We start from the raw sequence: 16758 nt of genomic DNA on the forward strand, positions 1-16758 counted from the left end.
TGACAGGGTCCAGAATGGCCATAAAAGGTTAAGTTTGTGTAAGAGGTTTAAGGGATCCAGGCTTTATAACTCCCCAGAGGACAAAAAAAAGGAGAAAGAATAACTCTACAGCAATCTGCAGTGTAACCTCTAGCATGTAGTAGGATGTTTTTCTCCACTGAGTAGTAGATGAGGTCATGACACTATGGCAGGGTCAACAGCAAGTGGTACAAAGGCTAAAACACAGGTAGCTCCCCTGATGTTCGCAGAGCTTACAGCTTCTTATCTGACACACAAACATGACCATCCATAGTGTTTTTCACAAAGCATTACGGGTGACTGGAGATGCACACAAGGGGTCTGGGTCTGTCCTGCTGTCTGCTGCGAGTAATGACCAAGCGCACAGAGGATTATAGGAGAAAAGATTCACTCTGTCAGAGGATAAGGTGACTAAAGATAACATTCACCATATGAGTACTTGCGAGTTTGGGCTTAGGAATGCAGGTAGGTGCATTCAAAAAAAAAAAAAAAAGAAAGAAAGAAATATCTGAATAAACACATCTCAGTGCAAATTTATTACACTAACTACATTACAGCTGAGCAAACAATCATTTGAAATGGGGTGTTAGGTTACAGGAAAATAATCACCAATGGGTTTGGTGTGATAAAATCCGAAGTAAAGTGGAATTACTGTTATAACCACAAAATGTATTATTTTTCAATAACAGCACATACTGAAGTGGGTTTTTTTTTTTGTTCTAATACCAGAACAATCTGTCAACTCTAATATTTTTCATTTATTAAAGAACATGTCTTCTTTTTTTCATTCCATTTATAGTTACATTTTGCATTGTGGAATGTCCACAAGACAAGCTAGCTTCTCTTTTTCCTCTCTTAAGTTAATAACGAAAAAAACATGCAGCTTGTCATGGCAACAAGAAGCTGCAATGCACTCCACTCTGAAATCTTACATGCGTTTTTTTAAAAATATATATTTACGTGGCCTGTTTGCCATACAAGTCCCTCTATAACTGGTCATGAAGGAAATAACATATTAGAATGTGCACAAGAACATAAATATGTGAAGCAAGAATATAATATAATTCCTCAATTTCCCAGCTTTTTCCACTACAATCTTGCAGTATCCTGAAGCTGTTTTCCCCCACACTAGAGGCTACAGTTTATTTAAAATATCCTGCAAGCAAGCAAACATATTGTAAACATGGTTTTTGTGCTTACGAGTATATAGCTCTTTATATCTGGATTAAAATGCATGCAATGCTACAGAGTGAACTGAAATACATGTTTTTATTCAAGCTCAAGCCGTAACTGCTGCTCACATGTTAAAAGAAAAGAAACACCCGGCATAATCAGTTAATTAAAAATAGCTCAAATATGAATTATTAATGTAAAAAATGCTTTTCTTAACAGTCATTAGAATTCCATCACCCCGCCCCAAACAAGAATGACAGTAGAGACGCATTAAAATGTTTAGGCATCCCCATACCGCTCAGCCACAGATCTACTCGCTGTAACTTTCAGTCATTTCAGTCGCACAGTGTTACGCAGTTACTGGCTGATACTAGCAGGGGATAAAATCTTTATCAGCATTAATAGGCCTTATTTAGCTGCATAACCAATAAACCCTCCAAAATGTAAAGGGTGAAAGAGACTGAAGCTGGGTTAGCACGTTTAAGAGCGACGCAGAATCTGTCCTCTTGCTGTAGGGTAACAACACATTCTTACAGAATGAGAAAATTAGAGTCTGGGTAGCCACACTGCAGTAATGGCTCTTTCAAAAGCTTGGTGGTAAGGAAACGCACACAGCTCCAGGTCAATGTTAACGCTGGAATTGTAAAACATGAGACAGCTCATATGTATTACCACTTCTGCCAGAGGGGCTTGCTTGAGATAGCAAAACCTTCATATAAATGACCAAATATTGGTTCAGATAAATGAATAACAACGCATAAACACACGAAAGGAAATCAAAATGTGGTCATTAAAATGAGGTCATTCATTTCTGTGATCGCTGAAAGCCTGCATTTGTTTTCTAAATCGCATAGTGGCACTGGAAATGTCCTCTGAATATTTTTAGGAAGAACAATGCTACAATTAAGCTATTTTAATTAAACTGTGATCTGTAATTAAGAAATTATTTGGCAAGGACCATTTTCCCCACAAGGGTATAGTATCCCCACAGTGGGACTTTATAATCCTCATCATCTGCAGCTATGTATGCAAGTAATAAAGGCAATGGTAATTAGCCAATCCTCATCTCAAATTGATCTTTATGTGCATCCAAACAGACACATAAACATTTGGTTACTAGGCAACGCTGCACGAAGTCTGCTCTTCGACTCGAGGATCTGGTTAAAGTGTTGTCTGAAACCTCAGAGTTATGACAGCTACTTTATTCCTCCCTAGTTCTCGTTCCCCTGGAGGCCTAAAGACTGGCGATCCATCCCGGGAAGCAGCACAACCCGTGTCAGTGATGCTGTTGAGAAATGAAACACTTCTGCAGCAGCCATTTTGAATCATTAGCCAGCGTGGCACTGAGGGCTGCCGTTGTGACATGTTGAATCAATCATGGGAAAAGGCCAAGTAGGGAGGCGAAACCAGAAGTGGAGGAAGAATAAAGCAAAATATGTAGCCAGAGAATGACGTATGAGCAAATTAACATCGGCTCTGATATTTTTTACTCAGTGTTGTATATTCAGATTTACATGTGCTCACATAGGAGCCCGGATTCACTGCTGCTGTGCTTTGAATGATGTGTACATACAGTCACCAAGTGAGTGACAGTCCAGACATGACAAAGATGAGCCTGAATACACCTAAAAATACACTATATGGCCAAAGGTTTGTGGACACCTTATCAATCACACCAAAGCGCTTACTGACCATCCTATTCCCTTTGCTGTAATAATAGCCTCCACTTTTCTGGGAAGACTTTACATTAGATTTTGAAGCATGACTGTGGGGATTTGCTCATTCATCCATAAAAGTATTAGTGAGGCTTTTTTCTTGAAACCCTTCCAAATGACTTGTGGTGATGTAGGTGACTTCAGATTGAAGTTTTGGAGACTTTCTGACCCTAAGACGCAACTAACTTCTGCAATTCTCCAGCTGTGATCTTTGGAGATTTTTTGGCCACTCAAACCATCCTCTTCACAGTACGTTGAGACAATATATACACGCGTCCAATTCCAGGTTGATTCATAACATTTCCAGTTGACTGGAACTTCTTAATTATTGCCCTGATTGTGAAAATGGGTATTTTCAATGCTTGTGCCACCTCCCATCTTGTGAATCTCAACAATGTTTTGCCGCACATCACAGCTATATTCCTTGGTCTAACCCATTGTTATGAATGACTAAGGGAATTTGGCCTGTGTTACCTCATATTTATACCCATGTGAAACAGGAAGTCACGGTTGAACAATTTCCTGTTCCTAGTCACCCAGGTGTACTAAAAAATGTTTTAAATATCAATAGGAATATACTTCAAATATATTTTACTCCTGAATTCATAGGGGTGTCAATAATTGTTGCACACCTATATTTAACAAGCTTTTTTTTTGTTTGTTAGAAACCTGTGTTGTGTTTGCAATTGTTTAATATCCATGAGAGAAGAGTATTTTTGTGAATTATTTTCTTCAACAAAAGATCGAAAGGTTAAACAATAAAGACAACTTTTCACAGCCCCTCATATACATATACAGATACATATATATATATATATATATATATATATATATATATATAAATATATATATATATATATATATATACATATACATACATTATATATATATATATATATATATATATATATATATATATATATATATATATATATATATATATATATATATACACACATATATACATACATACACACACACACAATATATATATATATATATATATATATATATATATATATATATATATATATATATATATATATATATATATATATGTGTTTTATCAGGTTGTCATTTCATAAGTGTGGCAATAAGATGTGAATATATGAACTGTTCTTCTGAAATTTTAGCCCATTATAGGGTAATGGTCTAAATTGACGTAATGAGTAAATTAACTTTTGTCTCTCTGTGTGAACTTACCAATCCATCTCATTAGTGAAGTGAGGATCTGAAGATATTTGGTCTTCTGTGCATTGAAGAATGTGAAAGGTCCCAGAAATACTGTGAAGATTGCCTGTAAAAGGACAAAGAACACAGCAAATGTACAGTCAAGATACAGCCTTGTTATGTTACACTCAACCAAAAGAAATAATAAAATGGATTAGTTGATATCTGAGCCATAACCTTTATATAACTGTATATAACTACAAATCTATGGATGCAATTATCTAAAAATGCATTTCCATAGAAAGTAGAGCTGGAAGGACGGAACAGAAGGAAGAAACTGTTTCAATCCTTCGTCCACTAAAATGCACAATATATACCACTGCGTCTAATTAAACTGCAGTGACACAGTTTATTATAAACAATCAATCCCAGTTGGAACAGGAAAAGCTATTCCTGTTTCTATAGTCCTCACTCAGGACCATAAACTTTACAGTCAAAATCTCCAGTAACTGCTAAAACTAGACTTGTGATTTTATCATATCAGAAGCAAGGCTACAAATATATGACCACCAATCAGCAACGTCCTTGTCTGCCAATAACTTCATCTCCCTAGATGTCAGGGAAGGTCTTTTTGTAAAATGCAAAAGAAAGCTAGTCAGATAGTCAGTAAATGGGAACAGGGCTGGGCAATAGGATGATATAATCAGGTACTGGTAATCTCAAAATGATTTCACATCGGAAACATATAGACTATTAGACAGGTGATATCTTAAACAGCTTGTGAAATAGGCTAATATTCATATTGCTGCATTTTACAGTCATTTACTTAGCAGCTTACCAAAAACACCCTGAATTACAAATCTGGTGATTGACACTAACATTCACTATTGGGATTTTTTTTAACCAAATTATATTTCTTACATTCATTTTCCATACACTTTTCTTGGTGGCGAATGTGGTGCAAACAGGCTGAGAAGGTCAGTCCAGACCTCTCTATCTTCAGCCACAGATTCCTGCTCACAGACACTTCCCAATTTAAGTGTGATATAATCTCTCTAGCGGGTCCTGGGTCTGACCCGGGGTGTCATACCGCTCTACCAAGAGCCGACCAGACAACAGCCTTGAAAGTTACCAAGCCACCTCAACTGGCACCTCTCAATCTGGAGCTCAGTAGCTCTACTCAGAGCTCTCTCCTAGATTACTGAGGTCCTCAACACATCATGGAGAGAAAGTTCAGCTACCATGAGGCTTCATTTCCTCCTCTTGTACTCGCAACCTTGTTCCTTCGGTCACTACCCACAGCTTGTGACCATAGGTGAGGACAAGAGAGCAAATTGGAGCTTTGAACAATTAAAAAATAAATAAATACAAAAATAAAATAATAATCATGTTTAAATATCACTCTGCCCTAAATGGGTTTGTCTAATTCAATACATTTAAACTGTGCTCCACTTCTCTAACACATAAATTTGATGTTACGGTATCTAACTGATCACATATGCTGCATTTTCCAACTTGAGGGCCTGCCAGAATATTCTGGAAACATGACAAAAGCCATTTCAAAACCTACTGGGAAGGAGGATTGAGGGTGAGAGAGAGAGATGAAGCTGGACTGTTAGTGAGGCGTGACACTGGCTCTCATGGCATAACACCTGTGCTGGGGTAAGAAAGGAAGCAGAGCTGGCATGGAGAAAACTGAAGAATGGCAACACAGAAGGCTCAAGAAGGTGAGTGAGTGAGTGAGTGATAAGAGAGAGAATATAATAGCTTTCATAATATATAAAGTCTTCAGGTAGCATTCCGTCACCATTCCAGCCGTGTAAGGACTCAAGCTCTCAGAATAAAAACACAGCTGAGCTCAGTATTAATAAATCTGCAGATCAGATTTAAATGCATTTATTCCTTCAATATCTCTCAAGGCCATTCCAATAAACTCTTCATTACACGCTCGATCCTGTGCCACTGCATGCGCCATCTATATATGTTTTCTTTTTGTAAAAATGCTTATGTTTCAGACTATATATAAATACAGCTATAGTTAAAAGCAACCCTTGCAAATCCCCCTCCCTTTCCATGATTCAGAAGATTATTATGCTCCTGTAGAGCTGTGCTCTGGATGGATATGAGCATTTCACTTTTTATGATAATGACTCTCCTAAACATCAGCCATTCTATGCCTCAATATCAGATAACCGGCTGAGGCCATCACAGTTGTACAGCTGAATGGGATGCAATAAGAGGCAAAAGAGAGAAGAGAAACTGCAAAGGTCATCAGTCTAGTAAGGATGGCCACACACTTGATTTTAAGCCCGATTTGCACCCTCCCCAATGATCGGGTGGGGCGTGGCCCGATTTGAGGCTTGTCGCTACAGACTTTTTGTCCAAAAAAATCCTCAATTGTGTGGTGTCATTACGATTATTTTACTGCTCTGGATCGAGTCAGAGCCTCCCCAATCCCAAATCGTAAATACCAAACATTTGATATTTACGACTCTTGATCGGGCTGCCGGAGGCGGGATACTCGCACTAACCAATGAGAGCGAGCAAGCTTCACCAACTGGATGTTGCGTGCTTTTAGAGCGGAAACATGGCAGCCACAAACATACCATGAAAGTGGAGTATTGAAAAAGAAGATGGACTTGTACAAGATTTCACCCATATTCTTTTTCTTCTTTTTTGTTGCAAAATAAAACGCAGGCCAGGTGAGCCAGCTGTCCTCCATATTTGTTTTTCCTCTTAAGTCACGTTTGATAAAATGCGAATTTCTGCAAGATCTCGTGTCTGTGAAATCGTCACTGCAATCGACAGGTGTGTGGTCTCGCAGTCTGCCTGAACCATCTAGTGTGCTTGTTCGGAGGAATATAACGTTAAAAATCGGTTGAAACTGTCCTTATGTCTGTAGTCTCCCACGGTTATAAAATCGGCTAAGATTAAAAAAAAAAATCATCTAGTGTTCCCCTGGCATTACATTTAAATTTTATCCAAAGCGACTTACAAATGAGGAAATACAAGCAAAGCAATATATCAAGCAGAGAACAATACAAGTAGTGCTACCATACAATATCTTTTAATTGAGTTCTAGAAAAGTGTGCAGAGTAGAGGTGTAAGAGCCAGAGTAGGTGTTTTTTTTTATTTCTTTAAAGGATAATGTGGGGTTGGCAGGTTAGGGGTTAGTTAAGTGTTGAAGGAAGAGGTGGGTCTTTAGCTGTTTTTTGAAGATAGTGACAGATTCTACAGATTCTACGGTACGGATTGAGGTTGGAAGTTTATTCCACCACTGAGGAACAGTTAGTTTGAAGGTTCTGGAAAGGGACCTTGAGCCACGCTGAGTAGGCACTACTAAGCCTCGGTCATTAACTGATCGCAGATTTCGTGAAGGAACGAAAGCCTTCAGGAGAGAGTTGAGGTAGGAGGGTGCTGTTCCAGACAAAACTCTTGTACGTGAGCGTCAAGGCCTTGAATTTGATGCGGGCGGCTACAGGAAGCCAGTGGAGAGGGGTGTGACATGGGTTGTTTTGGGCTGGTTGAAGACAAGGTGTGCTGCTTCATTCTGAATCATCTCAAGGGGTTTGATGGCGCTGACTGGGAGGCCCGAGAGTAGTGCGTTGCAGAAGTGCAGTTTTGATACGACAAAAGCCTGGACTAGTAGCTGTGTAGCCTGTTCAGTGAGGTAGGGTCTGATCTTGATGTTGTACAGAATGAACCTACAGGATCGTGCAGTTGTTGAAATGTGGTCTGTAAAGGTCAAGCTGTCACCAAGAATCACCCCAAAGTCCCTGGCCGTCCTGGTTGGCTTGAGTGTAGTTGAGCCGAGCTGTACAGTGAGGTTGTGGTTGATTGAGGGGCAGGCTGGGATGACAAGAATTATTAAGAACCCGACACGGATTCCTGATTGAATTTATACAGACGTTTAAATTCAAATCAAACCAAATTTGAGCCTTGAAGTAAAAACAAAAATGGAAATAAAACATCAGCAGATTGGTATGACCAAGATCTCCTTCACTCAACCAACAAGGCATGACCTAGAAATTGCTTCTCTGACTACAACCTCTCTCACACACCCCCTTGTGTGATCACAGTACGGTCTCGTGATCACCAGAGTTCGTTATCTACATGTGACCCTCCTCCACCAGACAGCCCGCTCCTAATGAGATCCCAAACCGCTGCAAGGACTAAAGCATCAGACTACTGCCATCTTGACGGGCAGGAACTGCTAAAAATATCATATGAAATGATATAAATTCCATGTCGGGCTGCTCTCGGGATTGCTCTTCAACTTCACGTTTAATATCTGTATTTGTCTATAGGCAACATGGTAACCGATAAATGGATGTTAGATAGCAAAAGCAACTAATGACAATTTTTTTTGTGTGTGTGTGTGTGTGTTATAGTAAGTAATGTTTGCAGTGTTTGGAGAAGTGTCATGTCACAGCCTTTAAAGGAAAACTGAAAATAGTCAGACGTTGTAAATTATAATTAGCACAATTCAATCCTATAATTAAGTTTGGTACTTCAGCTTAATAAAATTATTACAATGGCTTACCCGATTCAATCTGACAATGTGTATACAGTGTTTCCATCACATAGGTTATACCTGGACAGCATAATACTTATGTTGAGAGAATAACTGATTTATGATTGTTGCATTGATTAATTTCACTCATTGAGCTTTAAATCAATGCACTAATACAATTTCGCTGGATCATTACACCTCTACTACACAACATTACCCACAAAATACAAGCACACGTGGAAGACATGTTTGACACAAAACGTCAGGTGTTATCTGTTTCAGGAGATCTGATCACAAAGGCTAGCAGGGCTTTACAAACTTTTATAAAACGGATGCTTCCAGTCCATGATTATAATTGGCTGAGCTGGGTTTAAAGCCGTTGTAAATTACTCTTTAAACACACACCTGTGACCTCATTACATCAGTATTAATGCGCCAAATAAACTCTTCCAAAATGTCAGATTTTGTTGTGAATTTTGATTTACTGGGTGGGCTAAGAGTTGAATAAGTGGTTGAAAGAGATGGGCAGTATAGAGGAGGAAGATAAAAAAAAAAAAAAAAAAAAAAAAAAAAAGGGACATGCTGAAATTAATGAGAGAGGAAAAAACAACTAAGAAACCATCTATTATTCAACAGCTATGGTTTCCTTTAAATATGCATTTACAGTTTGGCAGTGAGCTAAAATACAGTAATAAACCAGACTGCTAACTGTTTTGTTTTCGCTGGCTCACTTTACCCATTCTATTACATGGTCAAATACGACGCTCGGAAATTACTGCATTTTTTTGTTGCTGCGTGTTCATTTTATGAAACCTTGTCAGGTAGATTTAGTAACCATTTTATAAAAGCAAAAAGCCCAGCAATGCCATGGTTTACAGTGATTTTAGAACACTCTATGACTAACAACACCCCTTAGCTGTTCTAAAATCACTGTAAACCATGGCTTCATTGTGCTTATTGCTTTAGAATACTTAATTACGAATACATTTAAAAACTAACAAATTTATAATTATACCAGAGGTTTTCAATCATTTTGAGAATGGGCCTGTGTGGCTGCAGGCTTTCATTTAAACTAAGCAGGAGCTACACCTGATTCCACTTGTTTAATCAGATCATCTTGGTCTCCAATCAGCTATCAAGTGTGCCTCCAATTAGGCTGTAATGAAAGCCTGAAGCCACACTGGCCCTTTGTGGTCAAGATCGAAGACCCCCGAGTTATACTGCATTTGATTCAGTACCTACTGCTTGGCCGCTGATACAGTACGTACCGATAAGTATGAGTGTGCAGCATGAACACAATCCGGACATACTACATCAGCCCTGTCAGAACTATCATGTGACTCTCAACTGAAAAACAGCTGATGCGCTGCCTTCCACCATTTTTGATTCCAACGGCTCTTCCGCTCCAGTCCCATTATCTTATGGGACAGCGCAGTATCCATTGGTTCCCTACTGCAGAATCTTGGTGGAAGGAGTAGGTCACCTGGGTATTTCTCACCTACTGTTTTATGAATACTGAGACATCGGACATACTACTCTTTTGGCATACTGTTTTTCCCCTACTGAACAGTAGGGTAGTAGGGCTATTCAGATGCAGTCTTATACTTTCAAAAACCTACATACTAACTTACATACTAGCCTACTTACAGGTCTGTGCTAAAATACTTACTTGCATCCAAACCACTAACTAACTAATTCATAAATTAACAAACTAACTAAATAAAATAAAATAATCACTTGCATGGGATATGGTGAAATGATGATCAAGCTCCTGAGTTCACCCATAACCAGCATGTATGAAAGTGTGTAAATGCTTTCAATGCATCTCCACTGCAATTTATCATAGCATTGGCACAAATGATTGATCTTTTAATTAATTTGATTTTGTACTAAATAACAATCCATTAGAGATGTACAGTCATGTGAAAACATAAGTACAGCCCATGGAAATTGTTGGCTTTTTTGACATAATTGGACAAGCAAACATTTGATCATCTTTGAAACAGTGTGTATTGATTCAAGGACACTTCGGTATGTGGAGTCATGTGGGCCGAGAATCAAATCTCCAACCCTACGATTAGTGGACAACCCGCTCTACTACCTGAGCCACAGCTGCCCACTTGAGGAAGACTTTTAAAATCATTCATTCAACAGAAATAGCAATATATGTGATATTCTTCTGTGTGAAAATGTCAGTACACTCTTGGCCTCAGAAGATAGTATTGACCCCTTTAGCAGAAATGACTTCATGTAGGTGTTTTGTCCACCAGGCTTGCTAGGAATTTTGACCACTCTTCCATGCAATATTCTTTCAGTTGCAAGAATCTTTCAGGTCTTTCAGTTTCACCTCATGTTTGAGGGTTTTCTTGGATGTACTGCCCGTTTCAAATCCCCCCACCACATTTCAGCAGGATTCAAATCTGAGCTTTAACTAGGCCATTCTCTCCACTAATTTTTTTAAAAGCCATTACTTGGTGGATTTGCTAGTGTGCGTAGGATCATTGTCCTGTTGAAAAGGTCCACTTTTGATTTAGCTTCAACTTTGACAGATGGCCGCACATTACCTTCAAGCACCCTTTGATATGATGCAGAATTCATACTCGAATCAATGAATGCAAGCTGTACAGTCCCTGAGCTAGCAAAGCAACCCCAAACCATAACATTTCCACCACCATGCTTCAAAGTTGGTATGAGGTGCTTCTCCTGAAAAGCTGTCTTTGGTCTGCGCCAAATATGTCTGCTGTTACTGTGGCCAAATAACTATCTTTGATTCATCTCTCGAGAGCACATTATTCCAAAAGGCCTGGACTTTGCCTATGCGCTCATTGGCAAACTGTAGTCTTGCAAAGGCTTTTTCATGGCACGCCTCCCATGAAGGTTAAATATGTACAATCTCTTTTTGATTGTAGAAGCATAATGATAATGAGTGTTTATTGATCACATATACATTACAGCACAGTGATGCACGTTGACACCAACAGTTGCAAGAATTGCTAGCAGATCCTGTGATAAAATTTTAAGGTTCTTGGAGAATTCTTTTTGCATCAGATGGTCTGCTCTTGGGTTGAATTTGCTGAGACGGCCAGTCTTGGACCAATTGGCAGTTGTTTGAAATCTGCACCATTTGTAGATGATTTCCCTTACAGTAGAATGATGTATTTCAAATAATTTGGAGATTTTTGTAAATCCCTTGCCAGACTCAGGCATCCACAACCTTTTTTCTGAAGGCCTTACAGAACTCTTTAGATCTTGGCATGATGACTCCACACACCTCAATAACAAAGGGAACACCAGACACTAGATATGAGAGGGGTATAAATAAGACAGATTCCACCTGCACTCCCTAAACAGGTTCTAATTACTGGCACCCAATCGTGAACACCTGATTCTAATTTTATGGATTTGAATGTGTGATAAAATGTAGGGATGTACTTTCTTTGTGACAGATCTGTTTTTTGTTCATTTAAATTGAAAAAATGACTACAAAATGTCAATTTTGTGTGTCATTTGATAGAGTGTATCGCCTTTATTAATAGGCACTGTTAAAGAGGATGAAATGTTTGCTTGTCCAAATATGTCCAAAAAAAAAAAGGCAACAATTCCATGGGGATTAGTTATTTTTTCAGATGACCGTATACTGTGAAGTAATAAGTCTGCACCGGAAAAAGAGCTGGTATAGATTTTTAAACAGGGTCTTCCAGTGCTGTTTTAAAGCACCTCCATACTTGGCTTAGGACAGTGCGGCCTCTGCCAACAGGTTCAGTTAAAAAGAAATTGTTGCAGAGAAGCTAACTTGGCCCATTGGTTTAAAAACATTTCCAACCTGTGACCTTGCTCTACCACAGAAGAAATCCAAATGTATAGATTCAATCAAATATCTGTGAAAGTGCCTCAGGGTTGAATATCTAGGTTTCAAGACTATATTTCCAGGGCCACAGAAGGGCTGGTGTCTGCCCTATAAAAAATTCTGTCCATAGAGCATGTGCACAGAGTGCATGGTCTTAATCCATCCACCAACAACCAGAGAAATGGGGATTATATAACCAATCCATTCAATCCCACAATCCCATATCTTTGGTTATAGTTTTCCTGAGAAAAGACTTGAAACATGATTCCCAAGGCAAAGAAAGAAAATCTGTGAAGCTAATGAATAGAGTCACACAAATAACCAAAGGAGAGCTGACACTCTTATAAATTTTATAATGAAATTTAGCCACAGTGTAGACCATTAGACCACAGAGTAAAGTGAGAGCACAGTGCTTGCTTATTTTATTTTGTCCAAGCTAGACCACTGATGCGACCTCGTGGGCACACAGCCCAAAAAGATATTTAATCCTCCCAGTAAGGGGTGAGTAATGACAATGTAGCCAGTCCAGATTTGGCTTAGCAGGACAGCAACGGCATGTGGCCTTACTAGTGACAACCATCATCATGTGAAGGCAGTGGATGACAAACCTGCAAAACACGGTCAAGACTGTGAGGCTCTGTAACTCAGATTATCAGTCATGAATTTATTCACCACCACTCCAGAGAAGCCAAAAAATATATATATATATATATATATATATATATATATATATATATATATATATATATATATATATATATATATTTCATTTCAGAGATGCATTACAGTCCCGTCTGAAACTATTCAAATGGTAAGGTCAATTCGTTTGTTTGTCCTATACACCAAAAGACATTTGGATTTTAGATCAAAAGATGGATATGAGATGAGAGATTTGGATTTTTAGGCAAGTAAAACTATAGGAAGTTTTGAAGTAAATAACACTTAATATTTGGTTGCATATCCCTTGCTTGCATTAATTGCACCAAGCCTGTGACTCAGTGACATCATCAAATTGTTGATTTATTCTTTTGTGATGCTTTTCCAAGCTTGTACTACAGACTCTTTCAGTTGTTGCTTATTTTGAGGTGTTTCTGCCTTCAGTCTCCTCTTCAGGAGGTGAAATGCATGCTCACTTGGGTTTGGTCTGGTGATTGAGTCGGCCAGTCTAAAACCTTCCACTTTTTCCCCCCTGATACAAGTCCTCTGTTGGGTTGGCAGTTTGTTTTGGATCATTGTCTTGCTGCTTGATAAAGTTCCTTACAATTAATTTAATGCATTTCCTGGTAAACTGGCAGACAAAATGTTCCTGAAAATTTCTGAATTCATTCTGCTGCTACCATCATGAGTTCCATCATCAATAAAGATTAGTGAGTCCGTTCCTGAAGCAGTCATGCAAGCCCAAACGATGACACTACCTCCACCATGTTTCACAGATGAGCTTGTATGTTATGGATCATGAGCAGATCCTTTCTTTCTCCACACTCTGGCCTTTCCATCACTTTGATGGAGGTTAATTTTGGTTCCAGAACTTTTGTGGCTCATCTCTGTATTTCTTGGTTAATTCCAATCTGGCTTTCTGATTCTTACTGCTCATGAGTGGTTTGCATCTTGTGGTATGGCCTTTACATTTATGCTCTGCTTAAAACGGTGGATTGTGATACCTTCACCCCTGCCCTGTGGAGGTTATTGGTGAGGTCACTGACTGTTGTTTTTGGGTTTTCTTCACAGCTCTCACAATGTTTGTCATCAGCTGTTGTTTCCTTAGACGACCCATTCGGTGTCTGTTGCTCAGTACACCAGTGGTTTCTTTCTTTTTCAGGACATTCAAAATTCTTGTATTGGCTATGACCATTGTTTGTGCAATACCTCTAATTGATTTAGCTTCAAAATGGTTAGCTTTTCTCCCATAGACAGCTTTCTGATCTTCATGTTGGCTTATCATTTTAACTACAAATGCAGTCTTCACAGGTGAAACTAAAGGTTAAAACCAAGAGAAGATGTTCAGAGATATTTACTGTTTAAACAAACAATCAAACAGGATACACCTGGGTAGTAATAAGGAACAACTGTCAGTCACATGTTCCAATATTTTTGCTGGCCTACTTATTGGGTGGTCTTATACAAAATGTGTTATGTGTGGTTTAACACATCAACATTTAAATGCAGGAAATAAAAGCTGAAATTCTAAACTAACTTTTCATATTCATCTTTTGATCTCAAACCCAAATATTTCCAGTCAGCAGCAAAAACCACTGAATTGGCATTACCGTTCCAATAGTTTTGGAGGGAATTGTACTTCCAGGCTTAATAGTGGATTACTCCATCTGTAATCACCTAAAAATGTTGGTGATTTTGACCCATACTGCAGGAGTGGAGAAATCACTAGATCAGGACAAGAGGATTTCACGTCCAGGATATTGGTTTTTTAGTTGCCCAGTAGAGCCACAACAAGGCTCATTAGGCTAGCGGTTTCATCCAACCACCAGAGAAAGAAAAAAATCCTACTCGCTATAGACTTTCACACAACAGATTTTTAATTTAAAAAAAATTTTTTTTTTTACACAATTTGGTATGTATATTTAAATAAAAAAAATCTAAATAAACAAACATTGGGGTCAGCTTGGGCAAAATAACGATTAAATCAAATCATGTAATTTAAAATAAATAAATAAATAAATAATTTTAAAAAGGAGAAGAAAAAAAGGGAAATAAATGTATATAGGCAAAACACCCCAAAAGGACTTAACAAGTGTTACAATTAAAATGGTAGAAGGATAAGAGAAGAGATGAAACCTGAGGGCAAAACTGGTCTGTTACTCAGAAAAGAGGGTCACGATGAAAGTCAAGTGCCACTCATATCAGTGGGTAAAATTTATTTAACAAATGCGCAGATGCAATATAAGGGGAAAACGTCTCTCAACAAATAAGATTCCAATACCTGGTTAGAAATGAAAGGATTTAAGGGTGCTTTCACACCTCTTGTCCGATTCAGAGCAAAACTGATATGTTTAGTTCATTTGCTATTTGGATTGGATTCATGATGAAAAACAAACAAAATAAAAGGGGTTATCAAGGGGGTGTACAGCTGAAAACATACTCTAAAACGCTGACATTCCTTGATCAAAATTCAGAAATGAAGAAAGGTAAACAAAGGCTTGGCAAGTGCATTTAGAAATCACAAAATCAACCCAGCACAGATGACAGACAATGCTAAAGAAATGATCAGATACTTATTTTCTCCCTTTGGTTCAAATATCCAGATAATCAAAATTCTGCATTGCTACAGCTATGGGTTTTGTTTTGTTTTTGGCTGTTTACGCCAAAGTCCAACTGTGAGTCATGCTGGAGCATGAATGAGTAAAAAAGAAATAAAGGCTGGAAGAAGACTGCTCTCAGTTGCCAGAATTACCTTAATCCCAGTCCCAGATCTGGGTCTGCTGATCAGCTTCACTCTGTTCAGGTAAACAAGTGTTGATATGGGCCAAATGTAAAAGATCATGAATCCCTCCATTACACAAACCTCAAACAGCTGATTGGAAATCAGAAACAGGAAGCAGGCATGAGAAAGTCCAGACTTTGGAAAGGACACTGGCCCGGTCAGTGCGGGCGAGAGACCACTTTCACTCAACCCCGATACGTTATCTGATAGTGCAACACAAATCACTGAGAAAGAGAAAGCAGATTTTTGATTTTCATCTAAGAATCGCAGCATTCTTTCTCAGAGGGATTAGTAAACACAACGGGATAATGAACTTCATTTTTATGTATTTTATGCAATATTAATATTACAATTAATATGAACAATATTAAAAGAGACTCATTACGGTGGATCTCTACTGGGTCCGATTGCAGAAAATGAAAGGATGATTACAAGCTCAATGCAATTATGATGCGTCACGTGAACAAAAGGATGTTCAATTCATTTAAGACGGTTCTTTTAGCACTAGATAAACTAAGAATATTCTTTTTTGGAGCAATTACAAAAACAGATCAGTCACTTAGAAAAAGAAACTGTAATTGTCCCGTAGCCTGCACCACAAAATGTTCCATGTCCACTACAACCAGCCATTTTTTTTAATGCCATCTTTGTAGCACAATAATTTATAATCAACAGATGAATACATATGAGCAATCTTGCATCACCTTGACTCGCATAACATGAAGGATGAAGACAGTGTATCAGACAATATCAGCACCAAATCACTACCAGAAGACGAACAAAGCCTTTGTCACATATACAATGAATTTCTGTACACAATACAGTGAAATTATTTTCTTCACCATATAATGTTACATACAGCATTTTGGATCAACTACTGTTG

The 16758-nt window shown here is 38.3% G+C and overlaps 1 protein-coding gene across 1 annotated transcript in view; it reads right to left on the minus strand.

Moving 5' to 3' along the window:
- Positions 1–16758, minus strand: part of tmem104 (transmembrane protein 104) — a 66007-nt gene that overhangs the window by 12881 nt on the left and 36368 nt on the right. Inside the window, exon 9 of the mRNA XM_047149965.2 lies at positions 4110–4203. Within this exon, the coding sequence (XP_047005921.1) occupies positions 4110–4203 (94 nt within the window). The remainder of the gene's footprint in view (positions 1–4109; positions 4204–16758) is intronic.

This window comes from Ictalurus punctatus, chromosome 2 (assembly GCF_001660625.3).
Source record: "Ictalurus punctatus breed USDA103 chromosome 2, Coco_2.0, whole genome shotgun sequence".
NCBI classification, from domain to species: Eukaryota; Metazoa; Chordata; class Actinopteri; order Siluriformes; family Ictaluridae; genus Ictalurus; species Ictalurus punctatus.